The 26,308-nt window shown below is 41.9% G+C and overlaps 1 protein-coding gene across 2 annotated transcripts in view; it reads right to left on the bottom strand.

Moving 5' to 3' along the window:
• Positions 1 to 26,308, bottom strand: part of MRTFA (myocardin related transcription factor A) — a 79,074-nt gene that overhangs the window by 9,588 nt on the left and 43,178 nt on the right. For both annotated transcript variants that reach the window (XM_065629757.1, XM_065629750.1), the window contains exons 2-9: positions 20,863 to 20,928; positions 6,170 to 6,225; positions 4,516 to 4,591; positions 3,703 to 3,864; positions 2,119 to 2,294; positions 1,492 to 1,647; positions 719 to 972; positions 192 to 363 (exon numbers count right to left, since the gene is read on the bottom strand). In XM_065629757.1, the coding sequence (XP_065485829.1) occupies positions 192 to 363; positions 719 to 972; positions 1,492 to 1,647; positions 2,119 to 2,294; positions 3,703 to 3,864; positions 4,516 to 4,591; positions 6,170 to 6,225; positions 20,863 to 20,869 (1,059 nt within the window). In that variant the 5' untranslated portion in view covers positions 20,870 to 20,928. The remainder of the gene's footprint in view (positions 1 to 191; positions 364 to 718; positions 973 to 1,491; positions 1,648 to 2,118; positions 2,295 to 3,702; positions 3,865 to 4,515; positions 4,592 to 6,169; positions 6,226 to 20,862; positions 20,929 to 26,308) is intronic.

Below are 26,308 nucleotides of genomic sequence, written 5' to 3' on the forward strand. Positions count from 1 at the left end.
ACTAAACTGACCACTCTGCAGTCCAAAAACCCCACACCTCAGGTACAGACTGCAGGCCAGCAATACCACCTGTTATCACTAACTCCTGTCAGTCGGCCTCAGCCCCGCTCTGGGGCAGCAACATCGGTCAGTATTGCCCTCTCCACTGACATGGGCACAAAAAGGGCTGTGCAGCTTCACAGGACATTTACCTTCATCTCATCCAGGTTGGCAGGGAGAGGGCCAGGTTTGCCCACTGCAGCATTACTGTTTTGCCGCATCAGCCCACTGGAACCCGAAGATACTGAAGATGCGTTGCTGACTGTGGCAGAGAGATTGCGTACAGCAGGGGCACTGGCACCACTCTGCTGCTCTCCTGGAGGCCTGCAGGGCAAGAAAAAACAGAGGCATCAAAACCAAGGTGGGAAGGCACTGGAGGCCCTCAGTGTCAACAATCATACATGTTCAGAAACATCTGGGTCACTAATGCCACCCTAGACATTAAAGCACACCAGTGCCTTTGACAATATCCGTGCCCCTTGTCCCGCCAACCAACTCACTTCAGCTGCTTTTGTCTGATTCATCTGACACTGGCCCTTTTTGCAGCCTGCTGTAACCTAACAGGATTGAGGACATTACAGCCAACCGCCCCACCTCACACCCAGAATACAATGATTCTGGTAACAGTACAGGGGAAGCAAGTGCTTTCTAAGAGAGAGCTGGCACTTAGGATCCATACTTTGGTGGGGCTGGCAGGATGGTCTGATAGTTGTAGTGCTGCTGCTGCTGCTGGTTAAGGATCTGAAGCTGAAGAAAGAGCTGCTGCTGCTGCAGTATTTTGGCATAGGATGAATCCATGGGAGGAGCTCCCTTGTCCTGCTTTTGGTCCGGGGGAATATACTGATGATATTTAAGCTTCTTGACTTTCGGCTTCAACTCCTTGGCTTTTTTACTGCGCTGAGACTTCTCACTAGCAGACTTGGGCTGACTTTGCTATTTAGAAGAAAAGGAAGGAGCAAATAAGAACGAAAACGCTGAAATAACATAACACCCCATGTAAACCAGAATGTACACTGGAATTTTCATTTCAAAATTCTCCAGATTTGACCTCAGGGTCTTTCCATGCTTCTCTAACTCAGCCAAAAGTAGTCACAGCATGCACAGCATCTTACACAGCACCATAATGCAGGTAACTGAAAGGCAGCCATTCATCTTTCCCAGCACACCAGATCACTTGCTCATACAGTGCAGACTCACTGACTCTAATTACGGGTAAGACTGATTGTTTCAAAACATTTTGCATTCAGGACCCATTTTACACAAGGTGAATACATCAAGGAACAGAAAAACCTACTAAATATGTTACTAGTGTCAGAGGAAGACACTAGTGAGAAATAAGTTTTCCTTCCTTTGCATCTGTTAATACAATACTTCCAACTCCAAACCTTCTTCAGAGTAACCATCTTATCTTCCTTCAGACTAAAACAATGAAGAAATCAGCCAAAATGGTACCTTAATGAGCGTTGGTGGGGGCTTGGCAGCAGTAAGAGCCGCTCCGTTGGTAAGACTAGGGGGCAGAAGAGGTGGAGGTGGCAGAGGCGGGGGTGGCTGTTCAGGTAGGAAAAGTGTTTCACTGGAGTCTGTGTTGATCTGCAGTTGGGATGTACCCTGCGGGGACAGAAAAAGGCATAATGAATTCATACACGAGGAGGGAAACAGTTTAAGAAAGTGCAGGAGGTGTCCACTTACAGGAAAGCAGCACAGGTTGCACGCCATTAATTAGACTCCTTTTACCCACTGCTTCAGTTGTCCCTGAGAAGCAGCACAACTTCTTAGGGCAGAAAAGGAATCAAAATCCCAGACCTGTATCTCCCAGTGTTGCCTGCCAGAATCAGTTGCACACCAACATGGGCTGTATCACCAAGTAACGATTGTCCCCCTTCCCCACGTGTCACCACTACAGGGACTTTTGAATAACCAGAGAACTGCACCAATACCACACAGAGCTAAGACCCCTTGTGAAATCTCATAGACTATACCTTTTAAGGATCCCTTGGTCTTAGTTTTTAGGATCGTCTGCCACAAATCAACAGTAGCTGTGAAGCTCCAGGGCACTGCAGGAGGCCATCGCATTCTCACCTGAGCTAGTGATGTGCCAGTGGTGCTAGGGAGAGGCTCACAAATCCGGGAGTCCATCGGTGATGGGACAGACCCCTGGGACTCATGGCTGGCTGGCTGTTCTGGGGAGAGGGCATCACTGCTGTCCTCATCAAAGGAGGAATTGTCTGCAACCTTTGGGTAGTTCACCTGTCCAACTGAAACACAAACACCAACTGTGGTCTTCAAAGTGGAACAAGAATTTCACTTGATGTTTCATGAAGATAATGACGGCGTGTGTCTGAATGGTCCTTAAAGCATCAACTAAAAACGAGAGAACAAAGCCCAAACTGGATCCGTTTTAAGTGTTTACATTCATCTCTGCTATCAGTAGACTAAAATGATGCAGAGTGGGGTGAACCATTTCCCTTGCTGCTCGGCCAGACAAGATCAGGAAATACAACACGAGATACTTAATTCTGCCCAAACCTAGATCTGTGGCATGGCTTATTTGATGATTATTTGGCACTAAAGAAGAAGGTTAGACAGTGGAAGCTTGAGTCATGGTTCCTTTGGTGTTCATCCTGAGTGGTGGAAGGTAGAATCCCTCTTCAAGACAGAATCCCAAATTGTCTTCTAGTCTTGCAAGCAGCAAGAGCTATGGATTAAGCGGTGGCCCTGACTGCTTTTAGCATTTCTGTCTACCTACGTGTCCAGTAATAAACTCACGTGAGCGTACATTTGTAATGTACTAGCATGTTTTAGGTTACATTATCTCAAACTAATCCTGGTAAGCAGGAAAATACTACAATTTGCACCTAACATAAAAGCACAGAAATCCAGAGAGATACACTTTGTTCAGTCAGAAGGAAGACACAACTCTAATGCTCCAGTTCACAAGTTCACTCTTATTCTGCCTCAACCACTTCTTGTATAATAGTGAAGGGAGGCTCTCCCACAACACTGTCCTTTTCCTTTTTCATGAAAAGTATTCTATCTTGCTCACAGTTGTGTCCCATTTGTCTTTAAAGTAGCACTGAGTGTTTGAGAGGATGAATAACCACAGACACACACAGACTGCTCATTCTGGGGAGACGGACAAGAGCACTGCTGAGGCAGTGGGAAGGCTATTCCTCAGTATTCCTTTCAGCCCTTGGAATGGAACTGGCATGATTTACATCTGTTCTGGTTTATTTTTAAAAGGGCTGAATCCTCTGAAGTTTTTAAGTTCACAGACAGCTTTTGTTTCATCCCACCTGTTTATATTCTGTCTCCTCTCTCTGATCTGAGTAGGTCAGTGGGGTCTCCCTGACCAAGGCTGCTGACATGTTATACCAAGAGAGGGATTTTTAAGGAGAGAATCTAGGGAATGCAATCTTCAACAGTCTTTCAAACCTTTAGGGTTTGCAATTGCCTTCACATTATTCTGGGATGTCCACACTCCTTATAATTTAATGTCTCTATAGCACTATCTGGGCCAGAGGGAGTTCTGCTTTTCAGAATCCTTGGGGCTGAAAGGCTGGGATTCTGAGCCAGGAAAACAAGACCAACCAGGCAGGTGAATTGATAGGAAATCGCAGCCACCTGTGGGAAATGCCCTCAACACAGATACTGCTCTGGCCTTACCTATAATAGCTTCCTTCAGGCTCGATTCCACAGGCAAGATGTTCTTCTCTACCAGCTCCATGGGACCTGGCCTCTGCGCTATCTTCTCATTGAGGTCATCTGCCAGTCTGGCTCTCTTTAGCTTCAGCTGCTTAGCCTGCAAGGAGGGTTCAGCTGAGGTCTCTGTTCCGGGGAAAGTAAACAAAATTATATCAATCCAGCAATGGTCAACCTATGCACTTCAGCAGTATTTTACTTCTATTCAGAAAGGTAACTGTACAGAAAAATAGTCACAGATCACAATAGGTAACTATTCACTATGAAGATATTATAGATGTTACGTATATTTAAGTATAACTACAGTAGTCCTTGTGACTCTAGAATAGGACAAATTTGCTGTTCTCAAACTGATGTCACCCAATTCTCGTTCGTCTTTTCCACTTCAGTTGTGTCCAAAGATGTGGTATTCAGTAGCAGCACAGTACTCCCTCTCTGAACCTGAGGTGCTTACTAATTAGATCAAATCTGCCTCACTCCCTCTCGGATATTTTACAGTGTCTTCCCTTATCAAGAAGAGCAATCCACAGTCATTCCATTTCACTGTTGCTCAGCTACACAAAACTGCACAATTTTGAGTTCACACAATAGATTATTCTGAGAATCTCCACGCCAGCAGAGTTGAAGCCCTCCCAAGAAACCATGCACCAGACATGATGCTCTGCCTGTTCCCAACTGAAAGAAAGATTTGGGGCTCAGAGGCAAAATGAAAGCTATTAAATAAGTAGTTATGATAAAGTTTATTGCTGATGTTTTCCTGTTTAGCACATGCCATACCTTCCAGAATGTGCATCCTAACCAGCTCTGATCTCTCTGGCCGGGACCGGATTTTCCGTTTCAGATAGTCCTCTGTCTGTGGCAAAAACAGACAAGCAAGAACCAATTTCAGTTGATCAGACACAGGGCTGAGGTAATCTCGGATAGCACAAATGAGAGAAACAACCATCTTTAGTTGTTACTGAGATCTAAATATACACAGAACAGAGAAAGGGCATATCTTCTGTCCCAGAGCACCCAGAGAATGAGCTTATTCTAAAGACGACCTTCTACTGTACATCGCCTCAGTACAAGAGCGCAGTGTTGCCCCACAGAACAGAAACTGGAAAGGACTTCCTCAGGAGCTGAAGCCCTCTTTTACCCTTTTATGCAACACCACTAACTTGCATCAGGGTGAAATTCAAGACATTTCTTTTTACATTAAAGATAGATGTACTGGTTCCACTGTTCACAGCAAATACATTCGTATACTGCTGGCATTCGGGAGTGATCTGTGGTTTGGGCATACTCTCTTATTTGTTTAAGGACATGTTATTTGTTACGCTAAAGACCTCATGCAGTCTCTTGGCAGGCAGAATCGAAATGCTATGATAAGACCTATTTAATTTCCAGAACTGCTTTCAGCTCTATCTTTGGAGAATGTTCTACAGAGCAATGTACAGAGATGACCCCGTCCGGGCTGAGCACGTTACCCTTTACACAGCCCAGGAATTGGAATCTGGGAGCAGTGGGTAATGGACTAGTAAGCGCTGGCCACCAGAATGGGCCTTCAGAGAAAATAATATTATAGTAAATCAGAAAACTACACCAGAAAATTAACTTAATTAAAAGGTTTTAGGAAAAAAAGAGGAGGAAGAAGAAAATGCCTTTGGGACACTGGTCTTAACGCCAAGTCCACTGTTGCAATCCTTCCACTGTTTGAAGTGCTAACTCTCTTTTACAGGTTTCAATCACAGCTGGTATTTTTTTTACTTATGTTGCTTTCACTTTTGAAACAAAACCTAGCCCAGCAGTCATAACATGTTTTATTCCCCTATAGGCTAATCAGAAAAAAAAGCTATCCCCAGGGGCCTTTTGAGGAACAGAAATCATCAAGAAACCCCCCAGATAGCAAAGGTGCCGCCTGAAGTGTGATGTCTGGCTTCCTCTTTTGACGGAGCCAGAAGTCTGTGTGATTTCAGTGTTACAAGATTTTTGTGGGGATCCTCTCTAATAAATTTGCAGTTTCGAATGTCCTATATAAATGAATGTGTGTGCAGGTAACAGAGAAACCATACACTTTCCTCAAAGGTAGAAGTGAGCTCCACATGATAGGAGCATTTAATGGCAGAACAGACACCATAAAAATAAAAACGTAAAGTATATGGACAGTGAGGGAGAAGAATATGAGTGACTTCCAGAAAGACAACTCCAGGGGAAATCCAAGCACCATATTTCATGGGTTTTAGGCATAACTAGTTCACTGAGGGTTAACCACCACCACATACAAGCTACAGAACAACCCATCCAATACATTTCTGACTACATAATGCTGTATTATACCCAGAATATGAACAATTTCCTTTGCAAACTCATTAACAGCTACAGGATACCCAAAACATAAACATACTACTCCTGACTTCCCCAAAACATTAAAGAGCATATTGCATCTTACCCTGGCCCGCTCCAAACTCCTTCTTTGTTCATGAAATGCAGCTGGACTTTTCAGAGCTGTTGAGAGAAACATTTGGAGAATGAATTAGAATTATGGAAGTTCTCTCACTGCACGTCCCTTCAGGCCAACTAAGTTAACAAACACACCATGATAACTGCCTCCTGCATCTTTCAACACACTGAACCAGATCTCCAGCTGGTATAAAGCAACATGAATTGACGTACTCCATTTGACAGCACAGGAGCTACAGGAACTGACCTGGACTTTTGATGGGCTGCTGAAGAGATTAATATGGGTACATTTCTAATCGAACTAATCACTGTTCACAAAGTTGGCCCAAGAACGTGAGTCAAAACCAGCCCCCCAACAAATGCCTTTTACAAGCTTCAACATAGAGCAAGATATCCAGGACCCTTAAGTCAGGGGATGGCACTGAAACACGGAAGAGATACATTAAATGGCTAGAAGGATGAGGGAGGATCTTAACGAACTGTAAATCCTCTTTACTACCTTTTAATATCAAAGGAAGCTGCAAATCTTTCCTTAATCTGCACCTGTGTGTTGTATACATGCAAGGGCTGGTTACAAATTCTGCAGGTTCATAGGACGTATATATTGCTCCATGTAACAGGAACTACCATGAGAATAGGAACACTTGGACAGGAAAGTTCATGTGTCTGTTGACAGAAAACCAAGACTTGAGGAATTAACAGCAGCTCTCCATATAACAGAGCTCCTCGCCCCCTCGGGCCCAATATAAAACCAGAGCCAAAATGGCTCATGTTTTAAGAACCTGATCCTCTGCTGTCCAGGACCACACTAACCCTGGAGGAATCTCTCACTCTGCCTGGCTCCTCTGGAACACACAAAGCTCACGTCCCACAGTAAAACCAGAGAAAGATGGTGACATTGGTTCTAACTCAGCAGCGGCGTCACTAGCTCCTCATGTATTTTTCACGAACCTGCAAGTAGCTTGTTTTCTAAAACGATCGCACTGTGGCGCGGATTCAGAACTGGCTGAAGGGAACACAATAATGTCCTTTCATATTTCTGAAATACTCATATTTAAAACTGCCTGGTGCAGTTTCTAAATTATCATCAAGCTAAACAGCAAAGTTAAAAAGCTTCAGCTTTAAAGTTACGTTGCAAGTCTTTTGAAGACAGAAATCTAACTTGTACAGTAACTCCAAAGTATTGCATCTTGATTCTATGAAATACAGTCTACTTGTACTATTTTTCACTTAAGACCAATGATTAAATATTTCTCAAATGGAACTTCATAATGAAATCTCAAACAGCTATTAAAAATAAAAGCCTTTGCATAAATGCAATGTAAGAAACTACTTCCAATGCATGTGTAGACTTCTAAATTCTTTCCTACAGAATAAAACAGAGCCGCCAAAGACATAGTGTTAAGACACACACATATTCTGCAAAATATAGCCAGAGTCCCTCTAGGTTCTTATTATTGGAGGAAAAAGTTGAATTTAGTCCCTATGCCAGGAATTCTGAATACACCAGGGCATCACAGATGAGATTCAGACTACAGAAGTGAATGAAGAATAATTTGTAGAATAAATAAACAATAATTGAGAACTGACCAGAGTGAGCGAGTATACAGATCTCTACAATGATGAGGCAAATAGTTCCTGTTTAGATTCATACAATTTGGTTACAGAGAGGAATCATCAGAGAAAGTTATGCAAGCTGGAAAACGGGAGTGCACTGATTGCATTTTGGGATAAACGAAAGTAAGCAGAGAGATCTGGTTTTGAAATAACTGCAAAAATAATACCAAAAAAAATATCACTGGCTAGCTGAGACATCAACTCCTGGGCAGGCTGACCATTACACTTCGATGAAGAACAAGCAGCAAATAATACTGGGAAACACTCTTTTCAAGCCCCATGAGCTGCTTGTGAATATCCACATGCTTGAACTTAAACAATCATTTCTTCAACTGTATACACATGTCAGAAAAGTGAAATAAAAGTTCACGTACACTTGGGCAAAGATATCATACAATATATAAATTGGTACAAAAATCTACCCTGGAGACAAGTGAAGCAGGACTCATCTTGAGTCTTCAAAAGCTCCCTACCACTCGAATGTGCAGCATGGCACTAATTCTTTACTCTTCCCTTCCTGCCTACACCTGCTGTCGGTAAGAGGCAGCACATGAACTTTACGTGACATTTCCCTGACCATAGCAGACTGCAGGAGTTTGGCTGATTTCACAGGTAGTCCAGGAAAACTCTTGCATACAGAAGAACAAAGCAAAAATAAAAGAATCTCTGAGTAAAAAAAAAAGATAAAAACCCTTCCCCAAATCACATATACATTAAATAGTAAGTAATGCAAAACTGCTACGGGAAGAACTTTGTAAAGAACAATTTCAGTCTCTCATGACTAGTCCTCTGGAAACAAGCACTGGGTTGTAGCAATCTGGGCTGGCAATATGACAGAGGACTTTATATTTGACTTCTGAAAATGTCAAGAGGGCACAAATCCTTCACTGCTTCCCTCAGCAATCTAGGATGGGGCTGACATGTCAGAAGAGGGTGTCTATTGTAAAACACTCTGTTCGAAGTTAACTCAGCCTTGCACATTCTTCTGGTTTTGAAAGGATTACATAGGCCAGAGCTGTGGAGCAACTCTGGTAACCTTACTACAGTGAATGGAAAAAAAGAAAAATCCTATAAAGAACACTGAAGCAGTAAGGCTCTGGGTAAGCTCCACAGGAGACCCACAATGCAGATATGCCCATCTTCAAGCTCCCACCACTGCCCTCCCCGGGCACTGGGCACTGATCCCTGAAAACTCTTGCTGCCCCCCGTAGCCAGCTGGCTTGCTCACCTGAGTGCTGCTTTATCCATTCTGCTAAAAATTACCCATATTGACAAAGCTCTGCATTTTTCAGCCATATCAGCTATTCTGACTCATTCTGACCATGTACACAAATTAGCAGTTTAGCTGGGGGAGCAGAAGCCGTGGTGACCAGGTAGGCATGGAGCAGCATTTCTATCACTGACACGGGATTCAGGTCCACAGCCCTTGGTACCTGAAGCAGCAGATATAAGAGATTCCACAGAAAAGAGGGATGAAGAAGTTCGAATCACCTAATCATTTCTGACTATTGCTTACAGCAGTTTGACTAACCTGTTCTTGAAGACCTCTCATGAAAAAATGCAATATTACTGCACAGAAATTATCACAGTGCATAGATGTCCCTACTATTTAAAAACCTTTCTGAATGTCTAACTTACATTTCCCTTCCTACATTTTATACTCATTATTCCTTGCCTTACCTGCAATCATTACAGAGAGCAGTTTATTCTCTTCCTCTTTGCATCTTCGGTTTTCCTACAGTCTTCTGTTACATAAAAATGACCAAAACCAGTTGTTTCAACCTTCCCTTATAGATAATGTTTCCCAGACCTGTACTTGTTTACTTTCTTTTGGACTCCTTCCATTTGATCTGCATTTTTCTTGAAGTATAGTGTCCAAAATCAGGTACATATTCCAGCTTAGGCTTTATCAGATTTTATAGAGCTAAATGATTATTAAGTAACACTTCTCAGTTGTATGTCCCAGACGGTTTGCCTTTTTTTTGTACATAAAATGCATAACATGTTCACTCATGCTTGGCCCACAAACCATGAAAGGTCTCCAATCCTCTTCTGCAGAACTGCTGTCTAGCCAGACGTTCTCCATCCTCAATTCACACCGCTGACCAGAAGTACCAAAATACAGGAACTCTGATTTTTCTTCGTTTTATCCAATATTTCTCAGCTTCTCCAAATACTGGAGTCTCAGTCCTGTCCTCCTCCCAGCCTACTAACCTGCAAGCTTCATAAATATGCATGCTATTCCCTCGTTTACATCGAATTACTGAAAATACTGAATAGTATGACACAGAGCTGCTCCCTCCCCACCCAAAAGTCCTGCTCAACACATCCTCCCAGTCTGACACCAAGCCTTTATTCCAATACTGTTCCCTCAACAGTTGCACACACGGCTCTGAGTTGTCCCAGTTTGCTTACAAAAACATCAGGCAAGCCTGTGTCAAGCACCTTACTAAACCCAAGAAGTCCATTTAACACCTTTACTTCTAGGGGAGGCAGTTTAACAAATATTTAGTCTGGTGGTAGGTCCAGCTTAAGTAATGACCTCTTCTTCCTCCTCTCCCATGTCCCACATGTATCTGCCTTGCCAGTGATGCTCCAATTGTACTCCTACTGCACAGGGAGCTGTACTAGGGAACTGTCACCATAAAACCACTCCAGCACATCCCTATGGCACTTGCCCCTCCCCCAAAAGAGGTACTAATTAACTCGGTTCAAATTTTGATCTGTCTAACTGCCTGTCCAGTTTCACTAGATTTGTTAGCAAAACTTGGTGTGAGCCCCTGATGAGAATAGTTGCTGCCACAGAAAAAAAAAAAACTTGCCGAACTACAAGAGTAGTATAAGCTGTTGAGAGCTTTTGCTTTCCACTTCATGCAGAAAAAAATTCCTTGATATTTCTCTGCCACTGAGATACTCGAGAATGCAGAAGTAACTTCTGATGCCCACTTTCCATTAGGTATACCTTTTGCCTGCCTTTCTGATTTTGTTTCTACATTATATGTGCACGGTATTTTCACCCACGACAAACTGCAGTTACTCTTTCTGCTCTCACTCCTGTACCCAGGCCTGGGACAAAAGCCCGCAAGTTATGCTGACAAAACTGTTTGTGGACTCAGACCACCGTTGTTTTGAAAGAGTTATTTTAACCTGGACTGCTATGCTGGTTTACAACGCAGCTCCACAAACAATAAGTGTCAGCAAAACTGAGCAAAAACTGCCCTGCCAGACAAACTCAGAAACGATAGGTTGGGCTTAAGGCCAGAGCTGCAGCAGGAGCCCCCACGCTGCTGCACCATAGGCCCCATGTCTGCAAATTGCCCCATCCACCTTAGGAAAACAGCCTGATGTTACAAATGGCCCAACAAGCACTAAAAGTAGTTTAGTGAAAGACTAGAAGCGACAGTAGCATCACCAACAGGGTTTGGGACAGCAGAGTCTGGCAGGTGCCGGACTTTTGTCCCACTCAGACAACCACCTGGCAATTTGCAACACCTACAGTTAGGAGGATGAGCTTTACCCCTCAGCTTTAGACGACTGACAGCAGGACATGGTTTTCCTACCAAGATAGGTCGGCTAGCAAGGATCTGATGAAATTCCTACCACATACAACCTAGTTTTTCAGTCTCTCTGCTACTTCTTGTGGAGCATTTTGATGCTTCATCACCAGAATTCCTGAAGCATTAGTATCTTTGTGGTCACACCCTCAGCTACCATAAGAAATCTCCCTGGAGATCAATGATGCAACTGTTCTGTGCCTCCACCCTGCTTCAAAAACATTTGCAGCTATACATTGCAACTACTGTCCTTCCATCTGACCCCCCCCATAGCTAAGCAGTAGCACACAGGACCGTCTACAATGATGCACACCTTTCCATACAAAGCACAAGGATGGAAGTTGCTAATCTTTGCTTCAAAGCAATATATTAATTCCTATGGAACAGAGTCCAAAACTGCAATGCACGAGCTCAGTGCTCCCTCAGTCCAAGCCACGTTTTGAAGATGGCTATGTATGAATGAAGGGAGATATTGCTGCAAAGCATCAAACTGGTGCTGCTATAAACAGACTGAATCAAGGCCCAGGAATCAAATCCAAATCTCCAACATAACAGCAGAGACAAAAGGGCAAAATGGTTCAAACATTTCTGTTCAGGGTTTACCCTGCATTGTACAAAAGCAATTTTTATCCTTGCAAAGTTTTCAAAGATAGTAATTTACAGATCTTCAAGTTCCTGTTACCTAGTCTAAGTACCAGGTGGAATCAGAACCAAATTCAGTCACTCTAAGAACGAAACACAGCGGGGGAAGGGGATTGACTCAACTGCTGAGAAAAAGAGGTCAAAACGTGTATACCCTGCGTTTGCTTTTCCATCTGACAGAAGACACCAAGGTTTGCAAGGAACCAAATAAAGGGAAGAAAGAAAGGCAAAAGGGTCTTCATAGGCTCTCATAGCTCAAGTGTCTATGGAGGAGCAGGAGCTGCAAAACCTTCTGCAACTGGTAACTATTGGAGGCTATCAGACATGTAGGATGACAGGGGAGAGACAGCACATGAGCTTCCTTTGGCCGTATGATCTAGCTCATCATAGGTAACAAGGTAGTATTTGACCTGCAAATCAGTTGATCCGACAACATACAATGTTTGTAGAAAGGCTATAGCTAAATTCAAAATACTGACTCAAGTATTCTGCTCTTCAGTTAGATCAGTTCCTGAGGGAAAGGTAAAATCTTCCTTTGCTATGACAAAGAGAAGCTCCTGTCATGTCCAAACCCAGCCTCAGGCATGCTGGCTTAATTCAAAGTGGCAGAAGACCTCCTGCTGCAGCTATTCATCCCTGCTCTCAACCAAATTCTAGTTTCTCTCTCTTGTTTACTATGCTTTCGTAAAAAGATGAGATAAAGTGCTGCAAATAGGCTCGCTGACTTCCTCTGTCGGTTCAGGGTGGGGCTCCCGCCCCATAGCATTTAGTAAGAAACACAAAACTTGAACCACAGAGCAAGGCAGTTGGCGCTTTCTTCCTCCTCTCATCTTCACCCCACTTTCAAAAAGCATATCTCATAGCATGGAAGAAAAAAGTATCCAAAAACTGGGTCACATGGACAGAAGGAGCCGTCACTTTGCCAGTGGGGCCGTATCAAAGAGCCGTACACTGTAGAAATATGAAAAGGGAGTGGGAAATACACAGGTGATGGAAAAGAGATCCCTATCAGCACCCTTTTCTCCTTAAGCAGCTCCAAGGAGTTTCACATCCGGCACATAGACCTGATCACACTTGAGAATTCTTGCTGATTTCATACCCCTGGCATTAGTAAGAGCCGTTGGATGAAGGCTAAGATCTGAGTATCAAGTTAAGGATACAAAAAGAAGCCAGAACTGGAAAACTGATTATTCGAACCTCAAAATACATGAACTCAGAAAATTCAAAATTAAGATTGATGTAAAAAAACCCTATCCAAATATTTTTATGAAGATGAGAAATGCATCGATATCTGGCACTCAAATACAGCTTTGCCCTTCAGTGACACCCTTCAAGCACAATGTCATTTTTATTAAAGAATTATGAGTGTTTCTAGTCTCGAACTGAAGAAAGGTTAGAGAAAGGTTCTTCTCCATGCTGTTACTGTTGCCAGCACTATCAAAGCAGGGCATTACAGTTGTGCTATGGCTTTACAGAGCCTCCCCTCTTGCCGAGCCATTCCAATCAACACAGACACGGCACAGAAGACAGCAGCCAAACGAAGGCCATGTTAGACAGACTGGTGAGGCTCAGGCTGTTGTGGAATCCAGAGCTGACAGGTCGTCCCACCCTGACACCCCACCTCACAGAGCCACCCCTTCTCCTGCATCAATACTCACAAGCCTGCACAGCATACTGGCTCATGGAGATGTCGCTCCCTAAAAAAGCCACTTTCCAGCTCTCTGAACTGGGCTTGCTCTGGTTGCACAAGCATCCATCCAGGTGGGACTGTGGTACCCTGCCCTAGCTCAGCTCAGCTCACCGTGGAGCTGCTCACCAGCTGAGCTGCTTCCAATGCCTGAACCAAGCACCTCTCCAGAGCCCACGTCCATGACTCAGAAAAACCGTCAGTAATTTTATTGCAGCAGTATCTCCCTTACAATGCAGCTGAAGTTTCAGATTTTCATTAGTTTTCATTAGTTTTAACTGTGAAAAGCCTTGAAGTATAGGTTTGTCACAGCAAACATGCAAAATTATTGACCGAAAGAGCTAATATTTTTCAAGGCTCAACATTGACTATGCCACCTCCAAAAAAAAGGGAGATAAGGAACTTGTGGTGAAAACCCACTGATCCATCCATTCCTAGACTAGACTTCATGCCTGCTTCTTGGATGAATAATCGCCCTCTGCAAACTCTTCTGACAACTTTACGGAGTGCCCAGCCTGGGGAGGTGCGGGGCCACGAGAACAAAAAGGAGAAACCATTCCCAGCCAATGAGCAAGATGATCATCCAAGATGATTCTGGGAACATGAAGGGGAAAAAAGCTGTTATTACATACTGGATTTTACTCCCCTGAATTATTATGTTTCTCTTGCAACCGGCAGAGTTAAATCTTTTATCATTGCAGGGATCAAGGACTAAACACGGCCATCAAACCCCTGAGAATGGCCTTTTCTTTCTACAACTTCAGAAAGAGCAAACAGCACACTTCCATTCCTAACAAAATGAACTCTCCTGCTCCAACCATGTCTCATTAATCACAGATGATATAAACACATGGAAAACAAACACAGACAGCTATCTAAAACTATAAACAAACCAGGTGCAGTTATTAGGCCCCTGACAATGAGGCTCTCCGCTTAAATGCACGGACTCCTTCTCCACACAAAGCCTCCAGGCTTTGGAATTGTGCTTCGAGAGAAGAGATCAAAGAACCAGCAAATAATTCCTAGGAGACAAGTTACAGGTAGATGATCAAATTAAAATAAAACCAGTTACAGATTTCTGTGCTACGTGCCACAAACAGAAATACAGCTGCAAGTGTCCTCTACAGCTTTTGTTTGTTTTACGATACTTGCTGAGTGTTGCAGCCTTACTCTCAGAGTATGACATTGAGTATATCAAAAGCCTCACTGCAGCCTTTATTTTTGAGGTCCCATTCTGTATGCAATGAACGAGGAAATAGCAAGGTTTCAGAGGTTACATGGAGTATTAAAGTTATTATTTTTAGATCTTAAAGACTTGACAGGTTTGGATGTTTTATTAAACAAGTCTGGGAATAACGATATTTACAGTCCACACATTTATTTTTTAACTCCTTATTCTAAACGAAAGCATCATTTCAGCTTGTTTGGTGGAAAAAAAGGTATGAAAGTGAAGCAGTCACTAATGGGCAGAATAGCAGACACTAGATGGCAGGGAAGGAAAAATTTGTATTTTTGTTACCATAAATATATTCAAAAAACTATAGGGAACATCACTACAGAGACCTTATATTTAAAGCAGCAAGAGAATGACAGGAACACATTACACAGCAAAAATAGGTAAAGCAGGAAGAGCTCTTTCGGGGTGATAGAGCAATTGGTTTATCTGCAGCTCAAATACAACACACAACAGTCTCAAAATGTCGACTGCAACACTTCTGAATCAGTAAAACTCCACATAAGCACAGCGGTGCATCTATCCTAGCCTTTATGTAGAAGATAAAATAATGTTGAGACATTAAGAATTGGCACCTGAAATCAACAGCATGATTGCAGAATGGTTCCTGCCAAGAAAAAAAATACTGCACACGTAAATAACTGTGTGTGTTCCAACAGCTTACTCCCTCTCCTTTCTTTGACATATATCAAAAGATGTTCCTATTTCACAATTAATAGTTAAACAATTAAAAAAGCTAGGGTTTTTTTGTTGTCTTTTGTTTCTGACAACATGTAATATGTTCTACTGTACCTATTTGTAACAGGGACCAGGAGTTGACTAAAGCCTCAAGGGACGTCTCCTTCAACTACTGCCGCACATACTATATTGACAAGTTTCAGGTTTAAAACCGGCAGCTTAATAAGAAAATAGGAACATGAATAAAATATTAAATGTAGAGCTATGCAATGAAGTCAGGAGTGCATAATTTTCATCAACCAAATTACTTTTTGAAAATTGAGAAGTGGTTAGACTTTCAGGTAAAGGCTAAAACAGCACTATCATTTTTAGCTACTCTACACAAACACGAGTGTGGATGTACAGCCAAATTTTGGGTTGAGGTGTTAAAGTCTAGAGACGGTTTTTAACCTGAGAAATTCATAGGCGGCAAGCATTTTGCTTCCTGAAATCAATACCTCAAAGATCCTTGTTTTCTTGGGATGGCAGCTGTGCTGGATGCAGAACAGCAGTGACAAGCTTTGCCTAGACGATGATCAACACTAATATGCCAAAGTATAACCTGTGTGCTGTATTTTTAAATCACTAAGTGCCCCAGTAAATGGCAATTCCTTTAGAGTTAATTCTAAGCCGCTGTCTCACAGCACCCCCCCCCAAATAAAATACTGAATTTTAGTTTTTTAACAAATATTAAATTTTATCCATTAACCTTGTGGCTACAAAAAAAATATGCAGCTAGTGATATGAGAGGCCTAATGAGATTATAATCTTTAGACCTTCTGCTGTATTACAATCATTCCTAATTGTGTGATGTGTTGCAGCTGAACTATAGCACACTCTCCTTGTGTAGTCTGGAGATAAAATACACTCTCCTCAGGAGAGTCTGAAACCCAGCAGCACAAGATTCACAAATCTTGTATTCCTAAATACACTCAAGCAACTAAGAGGCTGCATGTCCAAGCAGATAACTGCATCAGAGTGTTGGTAATGCAGATGTACAGCACAAAACCACCTCAGTGCCTGTAAAAACAGTCATGTTATAAAAACAGCACAAACATCATCCTTTTTGGATTACAGTCAGAGTAGTTGGATGTGGGCACAAAATCTGGCAAACATCAGATAGACTGAAGAGAAAAAAAAGCTCCTGGAAATTCTCTGCCCGTACTACAGCCACACTCCAGCCCAGACGATGCCCTTTTCAAAGGCTGCTTGTGTCATCTTTCAGATATTCACAAAGCAGTGCTATACAGCATCACAAGGCACGTTCCCAGAAATGATCATCTACTTCTGTTTCACCTGCTTAGGTGAACTTGATGGTCACAACAACAGCTGTCCTGCAGGATTGTGCCACATGACAACCTCGCATGCTTGCCGACACTTTGTGTTTGCAGCCAGAAGCCTAAGATCACAATCTCAATGGATAAAGCAATGGGTATGTGAAGCTTTACACCTTGCAAAACAGAAAAAGTGCAAGATATTTTGCAAAGCAGAGTATTGCTACATTTACTGTCTTTCCCCTAAAAATTCTTGCTGTTTTAGTTGAAGATACTTTCCACATGCCTTTCTACTCAGGTGCACATTAGCTCCTGTTTTAAACATTATTTTCAAAGGTGGAAAACTAGGTGTTTAATACTCCTCCCAAAAACCTTAAAAAAGCTGTAACCTATACATTCAACACTGCAAAAACTGACAGCATCTGACTGTTCTTCTATAGCACGAGAGTTCAAAAAGTTCAGCACAGACAGCAGTTTAGCTTGCATTTTATGAGGACAAGAAGATGAAAATCACCTCTGCATAGCCACAAAAAAATGCAAATAGCAAAAAAAGTTTGTCTGTTTGCACTTTCAGAAAATAGGTCAAAACCTGGATAAATATGAAAACTCAGCTCTCCTTGTTTCTAGACACAGCCCTTCTAGCTCAAATCACAGGTATGTCAGAAGCAGATGAAGACTTACTATGGGCAATTGAGAATTTTAATCTTCAACTAATGAATCTTGCTACTAGTCAAATGCTACACAAAGTGATAACAGAAAAGCAAGAAGAATTAATGAAGCATAAACCCCAATTATTTTCAACCTCCTGTCACTGCTTATAAATGCTTTATTTCTTACTACAATACACTAATCTTTTAGTGAAGCATAGCCCTCCTGTAGGTGGCTGGTGGGTTGGAAAGGTTATTCAAGCGAGATTAAGTGTACTTGGTAAAAAAATGTTGCAACATTTGCCTTTCCTCTCTACCACATAAACAAAATTCCACATTGGAACAAAGTAAGCAATTCTTAGCTCTGTTCTGAACAAGCAAAGCAGTAGTGATGTGACTCTCACTTTAACGTGACACAAAAGTATCTTTGCCCACTCCTCAGGTTTACAGTGTCCAAATACCTTGTGTTGATGGAAGCCTGAAATACAATTTCTTGTTCAGGGCACTAAGCTGAATCTAAACACCATATAAGACTTGTATTACAGTCAGGAGAACCGAAGGCAAAGTGAGTTTGCACACTAGAGAGCTTTTAATGTCAACCAAAAACTTCTACTTTTCCCACACTTGGTTCATGGATTTTTGCATGTCTGTTTGGCTACAAGATCCCGGAACTGATCTGTATTAAAGGCTAATCTAAATTAACATGTAGGATAGCACAGTAAGGCCAAATCTGCACAGAAAAACTGTTGATGCTGAGGAATCGACATCCACAATCTATACATGAAGGTGAAATGGGAGGTGTGGTGCCAGACAAGTTGTAGTCTGGTCCCACAGCCTGAATGCATATTAGCTGTAGGCAGAATAGTTTCCAGTTTACTTTCATCCCAATTTAATCCAGCTCTCAAACTTCATTTCATGGTCCAAAGCAAGGCACAGTAGGCAGGTGCAATCAGGAGCTTCATTTCAAAAGCACCTTCCTGACACGAGCTATAATGCTAATGTAGATACCACCGCAACTACCATAATTCTTTCAAGTGTTAAGGCTCTCCAGATGGAAAATAAAGGCTAGAAGCCAACCAGCACTCCAGCTCATTTAATTCAGCACCAAACCATCCTCTGGATTCCCACTTTTATTTTTGTGTTAAATCATCATAAAGGGCTGTGTGGGGCTCAGTTCCTGACCAACCAACTCAAGAGGGAGACATGGGGCCCAGCGTAGCCATGTTTAGTAGTAGATGACAGAGGAACGATATTAAGTACCTAAATGTTTTCACAGACAGGGATACAGAGCAGAGAGGTGAAAGAATACAGGATACCTGCACATTTCCAGTAGTAACTACATATGTGTGTTTTGAACTGCTGAAAGTAGAAGCAAAACTGCTGTGGCTTTGAGATGCCTTCAGGAGGAACATGGCCCATAGTCATCCTCTGTACTTCTGAGGTTAAAAATGGGGCTTTAAGTATCACAATCTATCTCACATCTGATCTTCTCATTTAGAATGGTCCAGGTAAATAATGTTTTAAACATTACCCTATGTGTGGTTATTTCCAGTTGGCAGCATGGGTAAATGATACCATGACTTGGAGAGAACTAATTTCAAATCATGTTTAGAGCCCATCTGCTAAAGTAGTTTTTCTCCATTGCGGAAAGGACCTTTTCATGTGTTGCCAATATTTCCACAATGATATTTCACTGAGCATTCTTTGGTCCATCATAAAACTCACATATAAGAGACATAAATGAAGAAACGGACAGCATAAGTCTGCAAAGACTAGTTATTTAAGTCATATTTTAAGCAAATTTAAGACTAGTTACTCTTGGTGCCTTACTTGAATTACTTGCAAGGGCCTCGTTTTCAAAGGGCCTGTAAAACAGACCCCTCTCAGGAATCACAAGTTTGGCCAGCCACACTTCGAAGAAAGCCGGTACTGAACATAACTTAACCTACTATTTGCATGCATATCCACCTAAAGCAGAAGACCACAAAGAAGTCAGAAACATTTTTCTTCTGGAAAGCCTTAGTAAAAGGGCACAGTCACTAGAACAGTAGTCTTTCATCCAAAAGCAAGTAAGCGTGTTCTGTAGAAGAACATATACAAGTTCCCCAGGTAAAATTAAGAAGAGAGGCATGATGCACTATATCCAGACAGGACAATCTTTCCTTTTTGATTTGGTAACAGAACTTTAAGTAGGGGTCCCAGAGCATGTCACTGCCTTCCAGTGAGCCTCTTTCAGCTGACGGAGTGCTGCTGACAGGTTCTCTTCATTCAGAGAGAGAGCTGACAGCCTAACCTTACGCCTTTAGCAAAGTCTAAGTCACATCACTGTGTCATATTACAGTGTGCACCCCAGAAATAGAAGAGGTGAGAAACTCCTCATTACTACACTGTCTTCAAGTAAGGCTTGTGAAATGGAGGAGGGGAAAGTTTTTGAAAGAAGAAAACATACACCTGATCCATCACCTTTTACTAAAGCTGTTAAGTGAAACTGATAGGACCTCAAAAATAAAACACTTGCTCTTTGGTCTTGCTTCAAGTTGTTACCTGTAAGTCATCTAGTTCGGAGGTATCAAAGCGTGACAAAACTCTTTGTCAGATATCTTTTTGCATTTTTGGGGGAAGGCAGGAAACAAAACAAAACAAAAACCTTCTCCAACACTAACCTGACAGTGAATTAATTAAAGCTTGGCATTAGAGTATATCCTATGTGTCCACCCAGAGAAGTAAAAGTTCTCTGGCTCTGCAGATTTTGCTTTCCCCTGCAGGAAGGGGACTGGCTGATACCCATTGGGCTCTTTCTAGCTATGTTTTCTAGCTACAAACATAAAACATGGCTCCTTGTTGATTAACATCTTGTAGGTACTGCCTGTTTTCACTCGGTTTATGGAATATGGACATACAAAGTTACAACTGCCTCACAGGTCTGGGGAGCTGACAAACAAGAACAGAAACTGCAGAGGCAGGAAGCCTGTTCAAAGAGTGATTATCAGCATGCGTGAAGTATATAAGGCACTTCTAATATAGCACGTTCTCCAGAAGACTCTTCTCCACTGTGAGCAAATATAAACATTGCTTTGGAGTACAGTTATGCTTGGAGCCATTACTTTCTTCTTCAATATCAGAGGTGGCCCCACAGCTAGAGTACCAGCACTTCAGGAGGACCAAGTTGGGTGGGACAGGGTGGAGTTCTAACATACAATGTTTTTCATCCAGCAACAGAGAAACCAATCTTTCAAATCACATGTGAAACCATTCTCCACTCAAAATCATGCACAAAGACACCAAGACAAAGAGTTTAAGTGATACTTACGCGGCATGATCCCTTGGCTCACCAACTCCTCCCGTGTGCGTCGCTGCTGGAGCTTCAACTGCAGCACTGCACGACAGCAGAGAGAGGGAAGAGAAGGAAACCCATCAGTGCGAGAAACTGAAGCGACATTTTCAAACGCATCTCGTTTTCTTCTTTGGGTGCCAAGGCTCTAGCAAGCAGCAGAACGAAAAGACCCTCCTCCCACCCGCTCCCCTGCACCCTGCAATTGCAGAAGTGGCCTTTGGCAGTCAGGTTTCCGTATTCTGCTGCGGGTAACGGGGAGAGGAAGTTGCACAGGGTCTTGGCAGGGTGATAAAAATCCGCAAAGCCAGGCCTGTTTCTCAATTCTTTCTAGAGCACCAACTTCTTTCCAAACCATTAATATTAAAAAACAAACAAAGAGAAACACTGGCTGACAATCCTCCAATAAACACAGAGGTACACCCCAGCTGCTAATGACTCCTGAAAACTCTAATTACCATGTGCAGATTAAATTGATATGACAAAATTATTGGTCATTACTCTAAATTACAAGGCTGATTTCCTTCCTTAACAGAGAAATTCACCTTCAGAAAATCTCATCAAAGCAAAATATCATGGATATTTCTAGAAGTGTCCTTGTTTCACAGCAAAAGGAATTCCTTATCACTACGATTTTTTCCTATTTATTTTAGAGTACTAGAACATATGCTCTACCTGTGTGAAATGCAATTAATCTTTTTTTTTTTTTCCCTAATGAAAAACTCTGGAAGAATCATAATTTCAACATTTAGATTATAACAGCAGTTTCTTACAAACAGTCAAAGACAGCTTCCATACAAAAGGGACTTTTCAAAACGAAAGGAAAAAAAATCACGTGCATGTTCACACACATATGCGCATGAACACACACATGTGTGCACATATACACTTCAATTTAGGACAACCTGAGTGAACATCAATAGATACTGCATCCTGTCCGCAATCAAGCCCAAACTCAACAAGTACTCAAGTATACCCAAGTATACTCAACATAAAATATTATCGACTGAATGGCATGGCATCTTCCCTGTTTTCATTTCAATTTTTCTGTCAAGCTGATGTCTGTTGTATAGTCCACATAAAAGAAGTCCAGGCAAATGTAGTGGAACCACCAGACAGCAAAACTACTCTACAGTCCAACTATACAATCTCATTATAACTCTTATGCTTCCTTTCTCAAGGACTTTTCTTGTCCAGATCATAGATCATATCCAAATTCATACTGTTCACTCCCTAAAGTAGGGAACAAAAAATTTAAGGAGATACCACTTCATGTACTTACACACATCATTATATTTTGCCTGTTTCTTTCAACTTCTTATTTGCAATTTGCATTTAACTAAGATACACCACCCATGAAGGGCTCGGGTCTTCGTAAGAAGTTAACAAGAGACCCATCTCTTCCTTGGTTGTTTGCACAGCGGCTAATCACCCTCACTTAAATGCACAGTGAAATTTTCCCTTGGATTTGTCTAGCTTCCACTTCCATTAGCTCTTGAGGGATCTTTCTTTGAAAGGTTTATGACAGTGAGAATATATTTCCTACCTGTGGAGGTACTTCTGTGTGCACAGTGTGCAACCAAGTTTACTTCTCTTCTGTTTCTTAAGCCAAACTAGGATTTCTTAATATATGCATCCTGGGCAGGAAACTATTTCCTTTAGTACAGGGAAGGGAGAGAGGGAGGAAGGGTGTACAGAGCACCATGCTAATTCTGTGTGGGATCAGCCAAGAGCCAGAATCAGGAGGAGAGAATGCAGAGGGGAAGGAACAGGCCCTTTGTTTGGCTGTGAAACTGCAAACAGAAGTGGTAGTCCCAGCCTCTTCCTCCCGCCCAGCATGCAATCACACTCCAAATTCTGTGCTAGCAAGAGAGCTAACACAGTCTCACGGCTGGCCTGTTCACAGAGCTCTTCGTCTGCTGGATTCATTTTGAGGTGATCAAAACCCAAATCAGGTGATGACACATGTACATGAGCACTTGAGCTAATGGCTTGCTGCAACAGTCAAACTTCTCACTCCCCACATCATCTCTCATGTTCCTCTGACGGGTGGCTGGACTCACTGACATGAGAGACCACAGCCCAGCCAAAACAGGGAATCGTTTTCTGTCTCATTGGTGAGTTGAAGACAACGGCTGTATAGCCAGGTACTTGCTAACACTAACATAAGGTGGGAGTGAGACTCCATCCCTCCAGCAGCAGCATGCCACTAAGCGATTTCAGCCCCATTAGGTAACGACACATTAAATCTCTCACTGTGTGGCATTATTTCCACTAGTGAGCCATTTCAGGGACTCACTTCCATACCCTAAATTAGCACATCTCACTACATGTATACAGACAAGGCACTGACCTATAGCATCAAGTCCATTTCTCCAGCTTTAAGTGCAGATCATCTCATTATTACTCGCGTCTTCCCACTTACACATCTAGCAATGTACGTAAGCCCCTTCTGCCACTTTGCTATTCACTTGCTAGAACCATCTACTTCCCCTCCCATTTCCAACTACACCTACTATTTACCTCTCACCTCCCAGAGTCAGGGATTTGCAGGGAAAAACTCCCCCCGCCAGGTGTGCCTGGCATTTTTTGCTCCTTGGTGCAAAACTCTGTCCTTATCTGTATTTATGCACATTTTACCCAACTGTCTCAGTTTGCCTAAATGATCTAAACCATCTTTTAATGTCATTATTTATGCCTCCACTAATATTTGTTCTGTCCACAGTTACTATCTTGCATTTGTTTCCAGACCGTACCGGCTGATTCTAACTAGAAATGCTTTTCTGCTTGCTTTGATTACACTCAGTTTTTAATCCACCCAAGCAGTACTTAATGAAATTCAAAGATACTTTTTAAAAACTAAAATATACCACATTACCAAGTTAAAGATGTGATAAAAGTCTATTACACCCAGACAAAAGCCCTAGCAACCAAATTTCACATATCCAAACAATAAAATCACATTTGGTCAAACCTGTTTTCACAAATTGAAAAGCTGAATAGCATGATTATACTGCTATTCTTATACCACATAAAGTCTTTATCAAATTTTCCGTAGTTTTTTTCCTGGAACTGACACCACATTAGCCACTCTTTACTCACTCACCCTTTTTCAGTAGCGGTGCAAAATGTTGCTGATCTTTTGCTCTTCTGAAGACCTTTTATTTTTAAATACTATGCCCCTTCACAACAAGAAACTAGCAACTGTCAAGAGGGCTAAACTGGAGAATAGGAAAAAAGTAATTTTCAGTATACTTTTAATAGGCACTAAGTAATTCCTGCAATTCATGAATGTATATATATACATATTAAGCACAAGTTATAATCATCACATAATGCACTTTTTTTCCAATACAGTTTCTTTTTTGCGGCAGGGAGGAGGGCAAAAAGAATTACTTCGGTTCACTCCTGAATTCATTTTGGCTTAAGTAAGTACTTGGAATTCCCAACACCATTTTGTATATTTAGGAGATCACCTGTTTACGTGTGCAAGTGTGTGAATCCTATATATAGATTAACAGATGTCCCAAGAGCCAATCCAAGGCTGTTGTACATGGAGCTCAGCCAAAGGTCTAGAATGACCAGAGAAATTCAAAGTTACTCAATGACAGACTGAAGTGTAAGTCTTTCAGTCACAAACCAACCATCTTCTATTTCCTTTATTCCTGTAATTAACCTTTAAATTAGGAATAAATCAGGTCATATAAAGGAGAATATATACCTGCTGGCTAGAAAATAAGTTCCATACTGGTACCTTTTTGCCCATCTCTTTCAGTCAACTTGTGTCATAGTCTATGCAACATTTTGTAGATTTTGTATGCTTGTCTGATTTTCCCCACTCAGAATTAGGCATAGGTTATTCATTTCATAAGTATGAAAAATTCTGAAATAAAGTTTTTGTACCTCTAATGAGCTGTTCCAAGAACTAGCAAAACATTCCAGAGAAATCTGGGAGCTTGTATAGAAGACTGCTGCCAGCAGTTTAAGAGGAGTAGAGTAGAACTGAGGAGGGGGCTGTAATAAGAGACAAATAACATTGCAATACGGCTACTATCAACAGAGTTACACTGCTAGTGAAATACAGCCAGTCATGATTATTTTTTGTTCGTCTTACAATAGAACTGCCTTAACTGGGAACCCACAGGCATATTCCAAGACCAGAGCTTACTCCTGCCTACACATGGCTGGTGGCAGCTCGCAGCTGTATATGCTTAATATACAGAGGCTGCACCCATATGGACACTTTCAGGACGCTTACAACTCTAGTAGTAGTAGAGGGATGCATTAGCTGGAAGCAGTAGCAAGAACAAATATTTATGATGAGCTAAGTTGTTTTTTGCAGCTCGTCATCTAAATCTGCAACAGCATGCCTGCCCTTACACATACATACCCCAAAGTCCTCCTATTTCTACACCACACTTTGGGTTTAATAGTGTGACTAGAACTACTACAGAAACTAGACTGCAGCCTCTGCATCTCAGCATCTCAAGAGAAAAAAAAAACTCTAATCTTAGAGACTGTGTGACATACGAGGACAGGTTTACAACAACAAATTAAAAAATATTCGGTATTTCCTGTTTTTTGAGAACTAGCAAAGAGAAGCACACAGCTCAGAACAGCAGCTTGTGGTGAGGCCCTGTGCATGTTACATTGAATACCAACTTACTGCCAAAGGGAGTCTGTGTTCACATTTCTACAAATCCTTTTCTTCTAAGGAATCCCAAGCAATACTCAAGGTCGCCCAACCAAGGTAATGATTTAAGCACAGCCATATGGTGGATTACAAGAGACAGCAGGAGCAATAACCCAGAACAGGAAGGGAGAAATGAAACCCTACAGAGGGGCTGAGGGAGGCAGAACTCCGTGGAATTTGGGCTAGGATGCCTGTGCAAGAAGAGAGAGCGCAAGACATTAATTGCATATTAACTAGATAGGCTGTATGCTCACAGACATGACTTGTCGATTTTGTAAATTCAGTGAAAGCAGTTTGCCTGAAAGAAAAATTCATCCTTGCAGCCTAATCAATAAGCCATGTGATTAGAAAGATAAACCACCAAAACCCAAGTGAAATTAGCCTAACTTCATTATCTAAGCTGAGGGAAGTTCAAGGGTAAGTAGAAGCAGTAAAAAGCAAACTATGCACTTTAATGCTCACAAGGGTTCATGGTCATTTATTTGTATGCAGTTCAGCACCTCTGCACACACCATTTGAAAGCCCTGTGCTACAGCAACCACTTAACTCGCAAGAAAGCATTAATACAGCATGAACTGGGATGGAAACCTGCCAGTTAGTTCATAAACACCTCTACCATTTGGTAGTGACAAAGATTTTTTAGGGGAATTTTTACTGGTGTAGCACTGAGTAGGTCTGACTGCGTTTACTTTGTGAGGGTCAGAGACCACAGCCTAAGGCAATGTTGCACTA

Source organism: Caloenas nicobarica, chromosome 1 (genome assembly GCF_036013445.1).
Source record: "Caloenas nicobarica isolate bCalNic1 chromosome 1, bCalNic1.hap1, whole genome shotgun sequence".
Classification (NCBI taxonomy): Eukaryota; Metazoa; Chordata; class Aves; order Columbiformes; family Columbidae; genus Caloenas; species Caloenas nicobarica.